At 36.4% G+C, this 20,469-nt stretch overlaps 1 protein-coding gene across 1 annotated transcript in view; it reads left to right on the top strand.

Annotated features, from left to right (window-relative positions):
* The window catches only part of IL1RAPL1 (interleukin 1 receptor accessory protein like 1), a 1,416,649-nt gene that overhangs the window by 705,626 nt on the left and 690,554 nt on the right, over positions 1–20,469 (top strand). Inside the window, exon 3 of the mRNA XM_023202962.1 lies at positions 19,508–19,787. Within this exon, the coding sequence (XP_023058730.1) occupies positions 19,508–19,787 (280 nt within the window). The remainder of the gene's footprint in view (positions 1–19,507; positions 19,788–20,469) is intronic.

The following is a 20,469-nucleotide window of genomic DNA, read 5'->3' as shown; positions in this document are numbered from 1 at the left end:
GCAAGCTCCGCCTCCCGGGTTTACACCATTCTCCTGCCTCAGCCTCCCGAGTAGCTGGGACTACAGGCGCCCGCCACCTCGCCCGGCTAGTTTTTTGTATTTTTTAGTAGAGACGGGGTTTCACTGGGTTAGCCAGGATGGTCTTGATCTCCTGACCTCGTGATCCGCCCGTCTCGGCCTCCCAAAGTGCTGGGATTACAGGCTTGAGCCACCGCGCCCGGCCCAGGGGTCAATTTTAATGTTCCATTTGCGAGGCCTTCCTGGATGACCTCAGTCTGAAGTGGCTATCCTTCACTTGCATGATAACTTTCCTTTCTTTGGTGCCTTTTTTTGCAATGTTTAATATTATTTAATATGTTTGTTGGCTTACTTGTTTAATCTCTTTAGAACTAGATATACCCATGAAGGTTGCTACTATGTTTTGTTTACCAGCATATATGCCATGCTAGTCACGTTGCCCGACACATTGGGTTATAGTGGATTGGATTGCTTGGGTTTTTGTCCTGGCTCTGAAATGTATTAACTGCTCTCCTTGGGTACAAATGTAAGACGAGCATAATGATAATACCTACCATATAGGGTTTTTTTAAAGAATAAATCAAATTATTCATATACAGTTATTAGCCTAGTGCTTGGCACAATATATGTTCTCAATACTTTGTAGTTACTATTATTTTGTTCTAGTAGGCATTCTTGAAATATTTTTTGAATGAGTGAAATAATGAGTTTATTTTGTGATATAAATAAGGTAATTATTTTGTGTATGAGTAATTATCCTTGGTGTATGAGTATGCCATTTTTACCCCAATCTTTATTGCTTTGAGTATCATCCTTCAAGTTACTAATAGGCGGCTGGGCATGGTGGCTCACACCTGTAATCCCAGCACTTTGGGAGGCCGAGGTTGGCAGATGACCTGAGGCTGGGAGTTTGAGACCAGCCTGACCAACATGGAGAACCCAAGTCTCTACTAAAAAATACAAAATTAGCCGGGCATGGTGGTGCATGCCTGTAATCCCAGCTACTTGGGAGGCTGAAGCGGGAGAATCTCTTGAACCCGGGAGACGGAGGTTGTAGTGAGCTGAGATTGCACCACTGAATTCCAGCCTGGGCAACAAGAGCAAAACTGTGTCTCAAAAACAAAAAAAAGAAAACAAAGGAAAAGTTACTAATCGGCTAAAAATAAGAATAATGTTCATGTTTTTACTTCCATTCAATTGGTTGTTAGAGGTGAAACCTTTTCCCATCTGCACAAATTTCTGGAAGACTAGAAATGTTCTTCTTTCACTAATATTTTAACTGTGGAGGTATCTATTAACTTTTTTTTTTTTCAAAATAACCAAAGCACACTCAGTTTAAGTTTTATGTTAAAGTGAGCCAAATGCTAGTTACCAAAATATTGGATGGCTATGCATATAATCCTTTGCTGATGAGTAATTTAGCATCAATTTAGAAATGTTATTTTTTTTCTTCCAGAGGCTCGAAAGCATTAAGGCAAGATTAGAGGTCATTGTCCCTTCTTCTGTTATCAGTGGTCCCAAAATATGTGTTTATGTCACCATTAGAAACAAATTGTACCGTCTTTTAGTTATTGATTTGTTTGTACCTCCTATTAGAGAGTGAGTTCACTAAGGGCAGACATTATGTTTTATACTTTATTGATTTGGAAAGCAGGCAATAAAGAAAGAATGAAGGGCTGATTATTGGGCATTTGTTATTAATGATCTTAACTTATTATTTTCCCCCAAATGAAAATGTTTTAGTGAACATAAACTGGGAAAACAGCAAGAGCAATTCAGTTAATAGTTAGCTTGAAGAGGTTGAAAACAGAAAGTGTTTGTGTCAGTTGTTTTAACATAATTCCTACTAAAGATACTGAAAGTATCCCTCATGATAATGAGAAAAATCCAGAACAAAAAGCTTGATTACTTCTACAATATTTGCCTGCTTTGTCTCTGACTGTGCTTAAGTATATCCAGGCATGCTGTGCAAAGTAAAGAACTGTAATAAAATAATCCCTAGTCCAATCATGGGCTTATGTTACTAGGATAAGTCTAGTTTGTGGTTTCACCTGAAGTAAGAAAGCATGAAGGATTCTTATCACACCCAATCATCCATAGTAGGCTTGGGATAGAAAAGGCCCTAGAGAAGGAAAGGATAAGATTTAGTCGAGGGAGTAAGTACTTGGTTTTATTAAAACTATGCTAGAATTGGCTCACCAGTATTAATTAAGGGGTTTTTTATTTGTAATCTCATTCATCATTCTCTCTCTTTGTCTCTCCCTCTCTTTCTCTCTCATAGAGCAATGTTAAACAATGTATTCTTCTTTTTTTATAGTTCTAGATTTCTAAATTTAAAATGTTCTGACATAGTGTAGCTCTCCAATTAGGGAGAAGTAGAAACATATGCTGCTCAGCTTTTCTAAAATCTTTTAAAGTAATCAATTAGCATATGGGTTAAGTTTACTTTAGATGGATACAAATATGCACTATATATATTTTTTCTTTAGACATATTCAGGCAGTAGATAAAATTTCCTTTTTCTATCATTTGCTCATGGTATATTAATGCTGATAGTATTTTATGCTATTTTGTGTTGATGCTCTCAGCACAAATTGGCCCCAAAATAGTCTGTATTCAAGAGCATGTATTTTTTTCCTAAGCATACTGTGATTTGAATAGAAGCAGAAATGAGTGTTGCCTTCTTTTGTGAATTTCTGGGAGGGCATGCTTCCCTGCAGTCTCTGAAATGTGTGTTGACATTTTTTGTTCTATGATTTCCCATACATAACACACCCTTTTGATAGTGAAGCAGTGAGGGAAAGTTGCTAAGTTCCATCTGCAAAAAAGCATTATCAGAAGTGGAAGAAGGGAAGTCAAAAGAAAAGATTCAAAGTGTTTTGTTTTAGCTCCAGTAGATATTTTATAACAAGACTCCTAAAAGAGTGTGAATACAGTATAGTTAACATAAAATTTATTTTATATAAATATATTAATTTATAATTTTCAAATATAAATTTGTTTTTACTATATAAGCAATATAACATTGACCTAAAAATTGAAAAAATATAAACTCTCTTCTCAGCAACTGGGTTCTCAATTACTCTACGTGTACCTGTTTATAAAATACAAACCATCTAGATAATCACTGCACCACTATTTGTGTCAAACTCTGTTTCTTAGCCATCCTAGAGTGCAATCAATATCATTGATCTTTTCGAAAAACCAGCTTTTAGTTTCATTAATTTTCTTTATTGTTTAGTTCTGTTTCTTTGATTTTTTGGTATTATTTTTGAGACCGAGTTTCGCTCTTGTTGCCCAGGCTGGAGTGCAGTGGTGCTATGTGGGCTCACTGCAGCCTCCACCTCCCAGGTTCAAGTGATTCTCATGCCCCAACTTCCTGAGTAGCTGGGATTACAGGCATGTCCCACCACATCCAGCTTTTTTTTTGTATTTTAGAAAATACGGGATTTCACCATGTTGGTCAGGCTCGTCTCAACTCCTGGCCTCTGGTGATCCAGCCTCCTGGGCCTCCCAAAGTGCTGGGATTACAGGCATGAGTCACCATGCCCCGCCCTGTTTCTTTAATTTTTAGATAAAGATCTACCTTTAACTTATGAATATAATATATATGAATTTATGAATATTATGAATATAATATGAATGTCATTGTTGTAGTGTGAGAACTATTTTAATTCACCTTCTTGAAATAGATAACATTTGACTTTTGGTTAGAATTTAGATTTATCTGTTATTTTGAAATGTTCAGAAAAAGATAAAAGATAAATCATGGAATCTTTTTTTAAATTTTTTTATTCCTGTGTTAATGTGTAGTTTTAAATATTTGTTTAACAGTGTGTACTAATGAAACATAATAGATACCAAAATGTTTTCATTAGGGACAAATTTTAATTATGCTGGAAGGAATCACCAATTATGACCTGAGAGGTTGAGATAATCCAGGCAGAGTAAGACAATACATGAGTAAGCTAGTCCCCCTCCCAACAGTAATCATCATTAATAGGAACTCACTGCATTTAGGGCTATGAAATATATGATGGGTTTGAAAATTACCAAAGTGGAACTCAAATGGATATGTAGATTTCAGTATCGTTATATACTTGGAAATTGAGGAAATAGTGTAGAAAAATACAAACTGGAAAAAAATCTCATCAGGGCCACGGGTTTTGCATTTTGTTGTTGTTGTTTGTCAACTTATAAGCAGGTATGGAAAGAGTAGAATGAGCAGTGAATGGAGGAGAATGTAATAATGTAGAAATGTAATTCATATAGCTTGTTTGGTGTGAAGTGGATACTCTCATGCACTGCCTAAAGATACATACATTGGCATAAACTCTATAGAAGCAATGGGCAAAACATGATACCCTTTGACTGAGTAATCTCCCTTTTGGTATTCAAGCTGAAAACAAAATCAGAAATTCAAACAAAGTGTATATAAAATGAGATTAATCATGATGCTATATATTATAATGAAAGTTAGATAATATTAGGATGCATTTATGAAGTGAATATATATACAACTAACTTTTCCAAATAATATATAAAGAACAATATGCGGCCGGGCGCGGTGGCTCAAGCCTGTAATCCCAGCACTTTGGGAGGCTGAGACGGGCGGATCACGAGGTCAGGAGATCGAGACCATCCTGGCTAACATGGTGAAACCCCGTCTCTACTAAAAATACAAAAACTAGCCGGGCGAGGTGGCGGGCGCCTGTAGTCCCAGCTACTCCGGAGGCTGAGGCAGGAGAATGGCATAAACCCGGGAGGCAGAGCTTGCAGTGAGCTGAGATCCGGCCACTGCACTCCAGTCCGGGCGACAGAGCGAGACTCCGCCTCAAAAAAAAAAAAAAAAAAAAAAAAGAACAATATGCATTATGTTATATTAATGGAAAATGAAGAAAATGAAATCCTGCTTCTTATAATTATGAAAATATTTAATGAGGCTATTTTTCTTAGGTTCAAAGTTCAGAGCCAATTCAAATTACTTTAAAAAGTGTTTTATTATAAGGATGCATAAGGTTCTAGTTCAAAACTTAAAAAGCAGTCAAGAATTAAGTTCTAGGGACTTGCTTTGACCTCTCGTTCTTTCCTTTATGGTCTCTTAATTTCTCTACTTTTTCTAAGCTTCTCTCTGCATATATCCTCACTCCTATCTCCCTAAGACTAGCTTTCTCTACTTATTCATAGGTTCCCCCTTATCACTTTAGATTACCTGCGGTCATCACAACTTCTTTGGCTCTAAGTCTACCTTAAGCCTTTTGTTTATACTCAGAAAGGAGGACTCTTATTGGGCTAGCTCGTCTTTTCTTATGAAGCCAAGACATAGGTTACTTGCCTGCCTAGGAGTTGGCTGCCCTCGGTTAAGGGGCCATCATAGCACCAATCAGTCATGTCTGGTCTGACCATGGGGATGCATAAACAAACAAATGGTCTTACCTTTCCAACCTCTTCCTCGATCACTACCTACCCTAGGACCACAAACTCTTTGTTCTATCCAAGCCACTCTTTTCCAAATATACCTAATCATTTCACCATTCACAGTGTTAACCTGCCTTTTCTCACTTCTTGAAATTTCCATCACAGAATGCATGATTAATCTCAAAGCCTCATCCCTTGCATGCCCCCATGAAGGACTCTTTTACTTTCCTAGGAAAAGTTAACACTCTCATAGTGCTTTGTTTCTGATGGAATAAGTTCACTTCTGGCATTGTGTCTCCACTATGAGAGTGATGTACATGAACTACTGAATGTAAAAAGCATGCCTTTGATACCATTTTGTTGTACAGTTTATAAAAGAAAGCTATGATGCCATAGGGTTATTAACATTATATTGCTGAAGGTAATGGTAAAAACAATACACATATGTATACACAAAGACACACACATACACAGCACAGCCAAACTTGGCATTCTATCTTCCCCACACATGAGAACCATCAAAGTATCATTTCTGAGCTGTATTGTTTTTCTCCTACTTGTGCCCTAATTCTAATAGTGGAAGAATTTTTGTTTTTTAAAGTAAAGCTGTTATCTTTTAAACACTAGAATTAAAAGAAAAATTCCATTTTCTTCATGAGTCAGTTTTTTTCAGGGAATATTTTCAGCAAATGAACAAGCTCTGCATTCAATCCATGTTTTGTTTTAGTAGTTTCCTTGGGTGGACTAGTTTCACCAAATGCCATGTATAAATTGGTCACATAGAACAAGAATTTATATTTCCACAATTTTATTTGGAACTTTGAAACTTCCATTATCTCACAGAACCCAGAAATTGAATTGAGGCTTTGTTACTAAGCCAGGTTGTAGCAACAGACTTCGGAGTCAGTAGCTCAATTTTCTACTTCTTTGCATCAAATTTTCTCTTGAAAATGATGCATGCAGTACAGAGGAATGGCAGGGAGGAGTCTCTGTGAAGTGTTAAGTATTTGGTTCACTGGGTCCTATCAGCAGGTGGGGCCTGTGGGGAGCTTGTTTATCCAGCAGAACAATCTCATTATGAGGACAGTGATGTAGAATAGTTTGCTTCATACCCCAAAACCACTCAAGGAAACAACTGAGTGAATGATATTTTTCCAGGCCCTGTATTATGCTATTATGACTTGCAATAACTGGCAGCATATTAAAACAGAAATCAGGGTCTACAGTTACTCTGTTGAATGAAGTTCTGAAATTTCAAAGGTGTTGATTATTCAGTTTTTTCCAATTTACAGAATAAAAGAATATGCGATTGACTATTTCATGGCACAGTAATGGAAATAAAGAGAATGAACAGGCTTGATTAATTTCAGATTAAATGCTTATTTTTCATAATTGCATAATTCTCAAGTGGATCTCTGTGTACGCCAGGGTGGCCTTTTCTGTCAAATACAAAGATAAGAACTTGGCATTGAAAATTAAGGAACAATAAAAAATAAATATGTGTGCATGTGTGTATATGTGTGCGTGCACATAGCTTTGTCATCACTAAGAACAACCCACCACACAGCCTTGGTTAGCTTTTAAAATATCTATGAATAGTATATTGAAAAAATAAATTAAGGTTTGGGACAAACGTCCCATCTTCCTTGTGACAATACGCTGGGAACAGCTGTAAGCTTAGAATAAAGTGGGGAACGCTGCTTAATGCACTGTGCAGTAAGCTTATCCAATGTCTTAGCCCCGCTAGAACAGTGCCTAGGATACAACAGACACCTTGTAAATATCTGTTGAAATAGAGGATGAATCAGTGAACGAATCAATGAATGCTTCTCTCCAAAAGTGACACCGACTAAATACTGTAAAATCATTCATCCTCCAAAATTTGAAATATTGTTGGTTGTCTGAAAAATATTAAAGGAAAGGGACATGGTAGGACCACTAAGTGTCCGAAGTCTTAACCTTCGAAGGATGTATCAAGAAACCCAACTACAGCTTTTTGGTAGAAAGTAGCTAAAGAAAGGATTCTGAATTGGATGAACCATGAAAAGCGGTAATTTCCTCTTTAAAGGTATTTATTAACCATACAAAAAACATACTTTCACTCACTGAGAATTTAAACTTTTATTTAAATATTAGTGATTTACTGCATTAAGTGTTATCGTGAGATAGCATCTGCTAGGCCAGAAAATTCCTCTAGTTTTGAGTTTAATCGCTGTTAATATGCAGACTATAAAGATAATCTCACTGGTAAACCAGTGATAAACCAGCACTTGATAATCTTTTAATTGTTAAGTAACACTGAGGCAGCTTACGTTTGGCTTTGGATTTAGTAGATATTTATATTAACAACTGGCCAGTACAGCTTTTCACATCAGTACTTCACCTCAAATTTATCAGTCCTTTAAAATGTATGTGAATTTATCCCACTCCCATAAGCTGCACTATCAAAGATAGGGGAAAATAAAACCAAAAGCAACAAAGATTTAATCAATGTAATTTTCTGCTGTTTAAGCATAGGTTTCTGCTTACCTTGATTATTTAAAGAATGACTGAAATCATGCCAAAAATAAAAACTCTGGAAATTAGAGTTTAAGTCAAGACAACCTTCTTTTTTTTTTTTTTTTTTCTGTGCTGCCATCATCTCTCACCTGAACTATTGCAGTGATCTTCTAATAGGTCTTCTTTTTGATGTGTTTCACCTACAATTTGTTGTCAACCAAGAAGACAGAGAGCCTATTCTTAACAGCTTTATTGAGGTATAATTGATATACAATTAATCACATATATTTAAAGTGAGCGATTTGTTATGTTTTGACATATATATAAACTCATGAAACTATCACCACAGTTAAGACTGTGGACATACCCATCGCACTAAGAGTTTCCTCATGGCCTTTTGTGATGCTCTCTCCCTTTCCTCGCTATACCAGACAACCACTGACTCGCTTTCTGCTATACCCATCGCACTAAGAGTTTCCTCATGGCCTTTTGTAATGCTCTCTCCCTTTCCTCGCTATCCCAGACAACCACTGACTCGCTTTCTGCTACTATAGTTTGCATTTTCTAGAGTTTCATATAAATGGAATCAAACAGTATGTACTCTGTTTTGTCTTTTTTCACTCAGTGTAATTATTTTGAGATTCATCCATGTTACATGCATAAATAATTCATTCATTTTTGTTTTTCACTAGTATTTCATTATATGACTACATTCACCATTTGTTTATTCACCTGCTGGTAAAATTTAGATTGTTTCCAATTTGGAGCTACTTTGAATAAGGCTGCTGTGAACACTTGTGTGCAAGTGTGTGGACGTAGTGTTTTCTTTTCGTAGTCAAATACCTAGGAATGGAACAGCTAGATGAAGTTAGTCCATTTGTTCTTTTATGAATTATGCTTTTGGTGTCTTATCCATGAAATCTTTGTCTAATCCAAAGTCACAAAGATTCTCTCCTGTCTTTTCTAAAATATTTTATAGTTGTATGCTTTACATTTGGATCCATGATCATTTTTAGGAAAATGTTTGTATATGGTAGAATGTGTGAATCAAAGTTTAGATTTTTTGAATATGGGTACCCAAATACTCCAGCACCATTTGTCTAAAAGAGTATCCTGTCTGCACTGAATTGCCTTTTTGCTTTGTTGAAAATCAGTGGCAAATATATGTGTGGATCTATTTCTGGACTCTCTAATTTTGTTACATTTATCTATTTGACTATATCTTGATGACAAGACTTACTAGTTTGATTATGGTAACTTTATGATAAATCTTGAAATCAGGTAGCGTAAGACTTCAAGCTTTGTTCTTTTAAAAAGTTATTTTGAATATAGCAGTTATTTAACATTTTTATGTGAATTTTAGAATTAGTGTGTTCATTTGATTGTCATTGTATTAAATCTGTACAACATTTTGGAGTGAATTGATTAATTTTTTTTTAAAAAAAAACTTCTGTTTTACATTCAGGGTTACATGTGCTGCTTTGTTACGTAGGTAAATTGTGTGTCATCCGGGTTTGCTACACAGGTTATTTCATCACCAATGTAATAAACATAGTAGCTGATAGGTAGTTTTTCAATGTTCACACTCCTCCCACCCTCCACCCTTAAGTAGGCCCTGTTATCTGTTGTTTTGTTCTTTGTATCCATGTTTGCTTCATGTTTAGCTCCCATTTTATAAGTGAGATCAGGCAGTATTTGGTTTTCTGTTCCTGCAGTAGCTTGCTTAGGGTGATGACCTCCGGCTACATTGATGTTGCTGCAAAGGACATGATCTCACCCTTCTTTATAGCTGTGTAGTATTCCATGACATATATGTATCACATTTTCTTTATCCAGTCTACCATTGGTGGTCATGTAGGTTGATTCCATGTCTTTGCTATTGTGAATTGTGCTGCGATGAACATATGCATACATGTGTCTTTATGATAGAATGATCTATATTCCTTTGGATATATACTCGATAATGAGATTGCTGGATCAAATGATAGTTCTACTTTAAATTCTTTGAGAAATCACCACACTACTTTCCATAGTACCTGAACTAATTTATCTTCCCACCAACTGTGTATAAGCATTCCCTTTTCTTTAAACTTCGCCAGCATCTTTTATTTTTTAACTTTTAAATAATAACCATTCTGACTGGTGTGAAATAATACCTCACTGTGGTTTTGATTTGTATTTCTCTAAGGATTAGTAATGTTGAGCATTTTTTCATGTGCTTGTTGACTGTGTGTATGTCTTCTTTTGAAAAGTGTCTGTTCATGTCCCTTGCCCAGTTTTGAATGGTGTGGTTTGTTTTTTGCTTTTTAATTTGTTTAAATTCTTTATAGATTCTGGATATTAGACCTTTATTGGATGCATAGTTTGCAAATATTTTCTCCCATTCTGTGCGTTGTCTGTTTACTCTGTTGATAGCTTAATTCTTCTTTTTTGTTTTTTATATTATTTTATTTATTTATTTATTTATTTATTTATTTATTTATTTATTTATTTATTTATTTTTGTGGTTAAGAAGCTCTTTAGTTTAATTAGGTCCCATTTGTTTACTTTTGCTTTTGTTGCAATTGCTTTTGGTGTCCTTATTATGTAATCTTTGCTAGGGTCTATTTCCAGAATGGAATGTCCCAGATTGTCTTCCAGTGTTTTTATACTGTTAGTCTTTACATTTAAGTCTTTAATTCATCTTGAGTTAATTTTTGTACATGGTGTAAGGAAGGGGTCCAGTTCAGTATTCTGCATATTGAAACCTGTTATTTCAATACCATTTATTGAATCGGGGGTCTTTTCCCTATTGCTTGTTTTTGTCAACTTTCTCAAAGATCAGATGGTTTTAGGTATGTGGCATTATTTCTAGACTCTTTATTCAGTTCCATTGGTCTGTGTGTCTGTTTTTGTACTAGTGCCATGCTGTTTTGTTTCCTGTAGCCTTGTAGTCATGCTTTATTACTGATTCAACTTCAGAACTCACTATTGTTCTGTTCTGTTATTGTTCTGTTCTAAAATATGGTTTCTCCCTGGTTCAATCACTTATAAAGGCTTGGTTTGTCTGGATATGAAATTCTTGGTTAGAATTCTTTTTTTTAACAGTTCTGAATATAGGCCCCCGATCTCTTCTGGCTTGTAGCGTTTTTGCTGAAAGGACTGTTAGCCTCATGGGGTTCCTTTGTAGGTAACCTGCCCCTTCTCTCTAGCTGCCTTTAACATTCTTTCATTTATTTCAACCTTGGAGAATCTGATAACTATGTGTTTTGGGGATGGTCATCTTGTACAGTTTGCTGTAGAGGTTCTCTGCATTTCCTGATCTTGAATGTTGGCCTTTCTAGCAAGGTTAGGGAAACTTTCATGGATGATGTCCTCAAATATGATTTTTCTTTCTGTCTTTCAGGGATGCCAATGAATCATAGATTTGGTCTCTTTACATAATTTTTTTACATAACCCTTCCTTTGCAGACATTTACCACTGTCTACATTGGTTTTAGCAGTGGTTTTCAAAGTCTCATCCCTGGACCAGCAGCATCACCTGCTTTGTAGTAACAACTTCGTAGTAACGCAGATTCTTAGGGGCCCATTCCAGACCTTCTGAATCTGAAACTCTGACATGCGAGCACAAAACTCTGTGTTTTAAAAAGTCCTCCGGGTGATTCTGATACACACTAAAACTTGAAAACTACGGGGCTACAGAATTAAGTTCAAGTTTCTTGGCATGGTGTCACCAAATCTGTCTTTTCTGCACTTATTTTCACCTCCTTAAACTCTTCTGTACTCCTCACTGCTCCACTATTTCAGAATCTTACCATATACTGTCCTATTAACTGAGATATCCCATTCGCTTGCAATTTTCTCTTCCAAATTATCAGGTTTTGAACTAAGGCACATTTTGAATTTCATCTCTTTCTTAATTCCTTTTTGATCTTCCTAGTCATATTTCCTGCTCCATTAGTTCATCTGTGAAGTGGAAAATAGTTCTGGGTTCAGAGGTAAAACAAACTTCTTGCTTTGTGTTTCCTCAGTAATGTTATCTTTGCTCTCCGAATGTATTCGTTCTTTCTTGTGCTATACATGGTTTTTGACAAGTCTGTTCCCACTTACAGATGGCGTCTTCAAGGGTGGTGCTAGTCTCAGTAATCTTTGTCATAGAAGAGTGAGTTGCACATCATATGTGCTCTATAACATGTGGACTGACACCAATACATGACTTGAACTTTACTGCATGATTATTTTATGTGTTCATTGCTGAAAACAATCCATTAGTCCATTTGGGATTGTTATAAAATTTAAAGACCTTTTGTAACTTACTATCTTGGAAAGGGTAATTGTGTTCTTCTGTCTGCTCTAAAACAAAAACAAAATAAAAACAAATCTGTGCCTTGAACCCTGTTACTTTCTCTTTAAAGGATGTCCTGCCATCTAACAGGCCTTCCCTGTGAGGCTCCTCTAAATTGGGAAAAGGATTAAATTTGATCAGTGTTTGTTTGGTCTGTTACTCATCATGTTGATATTTAATCCAGTGTCCAATAAGTGTCCCAAAGGAACAAAATGCCTGAAGCTGGCAGTATTTTCTGACCTATCTGTCTGCACATATTCTTATCAGTTTTTACCCAAATGGAGGGTTTTCCGGGATACATACATGAGCTAAATAAATATTATAATAGTATGCTTAATTAATGTAAAACAGTAAACTATGTTTAACGTATCAACAAGGATTTGAGTCCTGACGTACACTCAGTTTTGTGAAATCAAATTATTCTGAGTTACAAAATTGTATCACTTTGCAATATTATAAAGGAAAAATGCATACTGCTATATTTTAATTATTAGGGTTAAACATACCTACAAACAGTAGTTGTAAGTGATTGTGTTAACACCAAAGGTATGCATTTTCAATACTCCTTTAAGTGAACAGTTATTTAGTTAATCACTAATTTATTCAAGACACATTTATTGATTGCCTCTTATGCCCCAAATAGATACAGATATGGAAATAGCTCTAGATTTATAATTAGAGCTAAATGAGTTTTTTTTTTTTTTCTTTTTAGAGATGGAATCTTGCTATGTTGCCCAGACTAGACTAGAACTCCTGGGCTCAAGCAATCCTCCCATATCAGCCTTTTGATTAGCTGGGACTACAGGCGCATGCTGCTGGGTCCTGTTTGAGATTTAGATACATAAATGATAGATACATAGATAGATAAACAGATAGCTAGGCAGAGATAGAAATAGAGATAAAGATAGAGAAAGATAGAGATAGACATAGAGATAGTGATATAGATATGGTGAAGTCCCACTTTTCAGAGTCCCCACACTTCAGTGATCAATGAAATACATGTAAGCAAATAATGATTTAATATGATACATGCTAATGAAAGTATGTATTAACTAAAGAACATAGGGTAACTACATAATCAAAAGAGTGAAAAAAATCTTTAAAGTCAAAGATGGACCATATGTACCAAGATGTTACCTATCTGAATCAATTTCTTATGCCATGACTAATAAAAGAAAATAAGAATCCAGATTTTCTTGTAGCATGACGTGGATCTGTTTGTGTTTGCTCAAATAGCCGGGCTTTTTCTGCTTCTGTTCAGTGTGTGAATGGAAAGCAGAACATCCCCTGTGTTCCACGTACTGTGTGAGGTCCTTTCTCATGTCACTTCTAAAGACTAAGAAAATTAAAAAACGAAGATCGAAACACAAGTCTGAAATTGAATTTACTTAATGCAAGGCAGGAATAACATGATCCCACACAGATGCATGGGACCTTCAGATTAATGGTTAACGAATTGTTCAGGTCCAGGCGCGGTGGCTCAAGCCTGTAATCCCAGCACTTTGGGAGGCCGAGAAGGGCGGATCACAAGGTCAGGAGATCCAGACCATCCTGGCTAACACAGTGAAACCCCGTCTCCACCAAAAAATACAAAAAACTACCCGGGCGAGGTGGCGGGCGCCTGTAGTCCCAGCTACTCCGGTGGCTGAGGCAGGAGAATGGCGTAAACCCGGGAGGCAGAGCTTGTAGTGAGCTGAGATCCGGCCACTGCACTCCAGCCCGGGCGACAAGCGAGACTCCGTCTCAAAAAAAAAAAAAAAAAAATTGTTCAGAGAAAATTAACCTAAAACATTGAGGATTTGTTCACATATAGACACATACAAGGAAGAGAAACCCTTATGAAGACTTTTTCTCAGGCCAAAGTCAAGTGTAGAGCTTTAAAAAGGCAAACTTAGAAGTTTGGTTTGGTTTGTTTGTCTCTCCAACAACAAGAGTTGCTGCTGCAAAGTGAGAGTCGTTCTCCCTAGTTTTTAATTATTATTCCAAGATATCTACCCAAGTAGACACAGGCTGAGTATCCTTTTTTTCTGAAATGCTTGGGACCAGAAGTGTTTTAGATATCAGATCTTTTTCAAATTTTAGAATACTTGCATACACAGTATATAATGAGATATCTTAGGAATGGAACCCAAGTCTGAACATCAAATTGATTTATGTTTCATATATGCACATCGCCTGAAGGTAATGAAGGTAATTTTATATTTTCCTTGGCGTTGCTAAATAAATTGGTGTTCTGTGAACCTACATTTTGACTGTAACCCATCAAGTGAGGTCAGGTGTAGAGTTTTCCATTTGTGGCATCATGTTTGCCGGCACTCAAAAAGTTTTGAATTTTGGAGCATTTGGGCTTTCAGATTTTCTGATTAGGGATGTCCAACTTTACTTTAAAGTAACATAATTTATCCTTCTATAAGTATAGTATTTCACTTTCATATTAGTATGCAACATGTTTACATTATTAGACTTTTTTGAAAGAATTCAAACTTCAAGTTTGTGACGATGAAAGTATTTTCAGCTCTTACATAGGTAGTAATAGTGACTTAATTTAAAATACATTCTCTACTCTTATTTGAGTATATTGACAATAGCCAATGTAGGTAGGTTTTCTTCATAGTACATCGGTAGTGAAGGAATTACTTCTGAATCTTAATTCCATTACTGTCTTCATATAAGCTCCCAGAACTTTATGGGCGATAACAAAAATGAATGAACATGGTACTTCTTCCTCCCACTCCCCAGTGTAACTTCATGGCTTCCTTCATGAACTCCCACTGGCTGTGAAAGAACGTGTACTGCAGAGATACGTTGAACTGGAGTATTTCCATAGAATCCTCCCATCAAGGAAGAAGAGTACCAATAGCAAACTTTCTGAGAGAGACTTATGGGAGGGTATTTTATTCCAAAAGGGAGAAAAACAGATTAAATACTACCAGTGTCTACAATTACCTGATGATAGTTTTAAAAAACAGTAATAATAAAAGTTAGATAAATTACATACAATTAATGTGCAATGAAATCAACAGTGTCTAGAAATATGGTTTTGGAATGATTGTTCCCAAGCCAACAAAGCTTGTGTGCTGAAGTAAGAAAAAAACTGAATGGATCAACAGCAATTCTGTTCATCAAGAGTTAGATTGTAAGTTACCATATATCCTTTTAAGATTTGAAATGTCTCACTACACATGGTTAACAAATATACTTTGTGGGTATATTTTTAAAGTCTTTATTCAGAAGGAGATACATACTGAAGTATTTGGGGATGAAATATCATTAGGTCTCTAATTTATTTTCAACTGGTTTAGAAACAATCATATAACATACAAGGTGTGAGAGAGAACATGTGTGGAAATAAGGCAAAACGCTAACAAAGGGAAAAAGTATATCTCCTTCATCACTTTTTTCATTTAGTGAAATGTTTTCTTGTAACTGTTGAAGAGAGACATATGTCCGTCATTCGTTTAAATGATTTTATGCAGACGGGGCACGGTGGCTCACGCCTGTAATCCCAGCACTTTGGGAGGCCAAGGCGGGCAGATCACGAGGTCAGGAGTTTGAGACCAGTCTGACCAACATGGTGAAAACGCGTATCTACTAAAAATACAAATATTAGCTGGGCGTGGTGACATGCACTGTAGTCCCAGCTATTCAGGAGGCTGAGGCAGGAGAATTGCGTGAACCTGGGAGGCGGAGGTTGCAGTGAGCTGAGATCCTGCCATTGCACTCCAGCCTGGGTGACAGAGCAAGATTCCGTCTCTGGGAAAAAAAAAAAGATTTTATTCAAATAATTTGAGTATGCCTTGAATTGTTCTTTATAGTGTTTGCCATCTTTTCCCAGGAATTATTGAACCATTTTAACTTAAGTTTATTTTTGAACAGCATGCATTTAGTTTAATGGTAGTAAAACCTCCTAAGCCATCGATCCTCCATCTGTTTCCATATTGAAATGAACACCAAGTTTCTCTAATGTCCAAAGTGCCATTTCTTCATTTTGCCTCTAACTTTTCTTTGGCACATGACGTTGAACCGTATGAAACTTTTCCTGACTAATATTTAAGTATGGAATAAGAGTAATTTTCAGTAATATTTGTGATTTTCTTCCAACATTTTCTCAGAAAGCATATTCTGAAAGTGTGTATTATTATCTGTATGCATTCTCAGCACAACTCTCTCTCTAGTCTCTTGATCTAATTTGTTACTAACTTTTTAAAACTTTCTAGACTAAATCTTTTTGCTTACCTTCAAGCATTTTGCTTTATGCTACAAATCTTCTGAGGCTCGAATAATTTTATCATACGGTTTATAGACTCCAACCTTGAAGGTATTTCAACCTTTTTCACTAGCAGTGATACCCTCCATGACAGATAGTTATATTAACTTGATTCTATTATAATTTACATAGTGGTAAAACAAAATAATTTGAAACTTATAATCAAAATTATAACTGTTTAAAAAATTACCACCTAGGATTCATTTTATGTAATGGGAAAATATACAAAACTGTTTCGATAAATATCATATGCAATTATATAACTTGGATATCTCTATGTAGTTTTTTCATCCTGTTTAACATGGTATGCCAGCTCTACAGTAGTCATTGACAGGTATTATGACAATGACTCAGACATGGATGATGCCCACCAAGCTTGCAGCATATTTACTCTAGATAGTACCTCCATACAGCCCTTTTGTAAAAATATTAAACCCAAATTTGGTAACTGAAATTAAGTAAATCAAAGAAGGCTATGAAATTGACACATTTATTGATAAACAATATGTGATGGTAGGGATAATTAATTCTAGGTTCAGATAAATCTGGGTGAGAACCCAGCACTCACTCACCCTTATTAGCTGACATGGAGTTTCTTCAACTGTATAACTTGGTAATTCAATTGTTTATTTTGCTTATTTATTCAAGCATTCATTCATTTATTCATTTAGTAAATGTACGCTAAGCCGGTTAGCAGGCAGTATTCTAGGCACTGTGGCTAAAAAGGGAAGTGAAAAGGACAACATCCCTGCTCTCAAGGGATTTATATTCAACTGGGGAGACAGAAAGCAAGGTAGATATATAATATAACATCAAATAGCAGTAGGTCTTGTGAAAAAGATATCAAGGCATACTCTGGTTCAGGTGACCAGGATGGAAAGGCAGAAGGCCTCTCTGAGGAGGTGATATTTGGCAAGAAAGAAAGAGAAAGCCATGCTGTTGGTTGGCGAAAAATGTTCCAGGCCGAGGGAAGAGCAAGTTCAAATGCCTCAGTTTGTATTTCTGTGAATAGTAAATGAAAGTTTATAAACTCCTGACACATCGTTAAGTGCTTATTAGATGTTAGATATAATTTAAAGATAATAAATGTGGATAATTAATTCCACATGTTATTATGTATCTTCCTTGCTGTAATGTACATCCTCCTTTTCATCTAGACCATTTTTCTTCTCTTGAATACTGTATTATTTATCCTGTTCTCAGAGCTGTTAGATTGTCCTCTTTTTAATTTGTAGTGAGTTTAACCCTGCTTGCAATACTCAAATGTTATTGCTGTCAGAGGTCCTGTTTTCTCAGTCTTTGCCCTTTTGCTCAACATTTGTGTACTCTGAGTAATGCCAAATTGATTTTCTTGCTAAGTGTTGGGCAACTGCCCTCTCTAAACAGTAAATTCACAACTTCTCCGTGATGATGATAATGTTGATGCCCTGTGGAAACCTGTTGTTTTGTATGTGTATGCAGGGAGGGGGTGATCTAAAAATGGTGTCAAGTTGTTATTTGGAAGATAGTACCTACAGAAAACACAGAAAACCCAATCACACCTCACCCCCATCCTCCCCATTTCCCAACATGGTTTCTTGTGTACACTTCTCTGATTCTCCTAGAAGTCAGAGCAAAGTGACTGTTTACCTCTGTCTCTGGCTGTGAAAAAAACACTACCAGAGCTCAACTCACTTTTATTGATTTATATATTGTTTGGCTGTAAAATGTTTATTCTGAATTGTATGAGTTTGGGTCCAGTCAGAGAAAAAACCCAGTCATTTGAACAGTGAAAGTTTATACAAATAATTATTAAATGTAACAGGGGATTATAGTAATGAAGGGATTGGCTATCGTAAAAGAAAGATGTATTAGTTTGCTCGGGCTGCCATAACAAAATACTATAAGCTGAGTAGCTTAAACAAAAGATTTTTATTTCTCATGGTTCTGGTGACTGGGAAGTCCATGATCAAGGTACAGCCAATTTGATTTCTGGCTTTCAAATGGCTACCTTCTTGCAGTGTGCTCACATGATCTCTTTTTTGTAATCACGATGGAGTGAAAGAGAAAGCTCTCTGTTGTCTCTTCTTATAAGGGCACTAATCCCATCAAGAGTCTCCTTCTCATGAAGCTCCCCATCTAACCCTAATTACCTCCCAAAGAAAGGCCTCATCTCCACTTACTGTCATATTGAGGGTTAAGGCTTCAGCATATGGATTTTCAGGGGAGGGCACAAACATTCAGTCTATAGCAAAAGAGAACCCTAAAGAATAGAGGAATGGCTACATTTATCCCTGGGGCTGAGATAACACACCTAAGAAAAAGTCCCTATGTTTTCATCCCCAGAGCAGAGATCTGCACTTTATTGGGAAGGTACAACCATAGCTTACCAAATGGCAGAAATCACTAAGTTGCTACACTAGCAGAACTTGTCAGAAATCTGTCTTCTGCAAGTTAACAGAGACCCTTCCTCTAAGGTACCTGGGAAACATCGCGAAGCTGCTGGTTGCCAAGCACTGTTGGAGCCAGGTGCTGAAGAAGACTTGCACACTGCAAGAGCCTGCCAAGTGAGCATACTGAAAATAGGAAGCAAATCCCTTTCTTCCTGAAGTGTCTCACCAGTGCCCTCTCTCCACCAAGCTTTAGTGCCAGCTAGTAAAGGAAAACATATCTCAAAGGCCCAGATCTATTTTTTCCGAGCAGGCAGAAAGGTACATTTAGAACTAAGAGGCAATAAATCAATAACCAGCACGCTGGTATAAACTAATAATAAATAACAGCAGAAGCAGACTAAGTGAAGAATACATTGTTTTTTCGCAGAGTCCACTACTTTGCAGGGACATTCTCAGTTTGATTCATTGCTATGTGCTCTGTGCCTAGAATTAAACCTGACGCAATATGGATGCTCAGTAAATATTTGTTGGATGAATGAATAATCTAATTGCTTATTTTTTTCCCTCTAATGTTTTTCCTCTTTTTCTCTCTCTCTTTCTTTACTATAGCTGATGGATGCACTGATTGGTCTATCGATATCAAGAAATATCAAGTTTTGGTGGGAGAGCCTGTTCGAATCAAATGTGCACTCTTTTATGGTTATATCAGAGCAAATTACTCCCTTGCCCAAAGTGCTGGACTCAGTTTGATGTGGTACAAAAGTTCTGGTCCTGGAGACTTTGAAGAGCCAATAGCCTTTGATGGAAGTAGAATGAGCAAAGAAGAAGACTCCATTTGGTTCCGGCCAACATTGCTACAGGACAGCGGTCTCTATGCCTGTGTCATCAGGTATCCCTTTAATTATATTACTGCTGAATCAATGAAATCACAGGCTGCTTTCTCATACTTAAATTTTGCTGCTATCTCTTTTGCCTAAAGCCGTTGTCTCAATATTTGCATGTGTTGCTGCTTTCTAAAATTTAGAATCAAAATCATAAAAAGATGGGATTGGAATTTATATTAGACATTATTTCTAGCTTATGGAGAAAAGAGATACCATCTGGGTAGCTACTTATGTTACCAGGAATTACTAAAAACTATGAAATAAAATTTATAGAGGAAGTAAAATGGTGCAAATAAAATGTAAGCAAAGACTTGCAGAATGGATGCATAGTTTCTTGCTAAATGAGTTGTAACATTTTGTTATTGCCCTTCACAGACAGATAGAGCATGGATACTTCTGGTTCACACACATTTGCAAAGATGATTTAGGTAATGTGTGTATGTGCACAGGGAGAGGAAGGAAGCATTACCATGTTAGAGAATATGAAGATTGTGTTCCAGATTGTTTTGCTAACCAAAACTTCTGGATCAATACAAAAATGTTCCCAAGTCTTTCAGGGCCTATACCAAAGTCAATAACATTCAGTTCCTGTATCCCCAAGGATACTCACCATACATCTACACATCTTTGTCAGCTTCTAGAAGAGGCATATGCACTTTGTTTAATGACAATGCATTGAAGCAGTGT

Source organism: Piliocolobus tephrosceles, chromosome 12 (assembly GCF_002776525.5).
Source record: "Piliocolobus tephrosceles isolate RC106 chromosome 12, ASM277652v3, whole genome shotgun sequence".
Taxonomy (NCBI): domain Eukaryota; kingdom Metazoa; phylum Chordata; class Mammalia; order Primates; family Cercopithecidae; genus Piliocolobus; species Piliocolobus tephrosceles.
The sequence above is the reverse complement of the archived record's forward strand: the minus strand, read 5'-3'. Positions and strand labels throughout refer to the sequence as shown.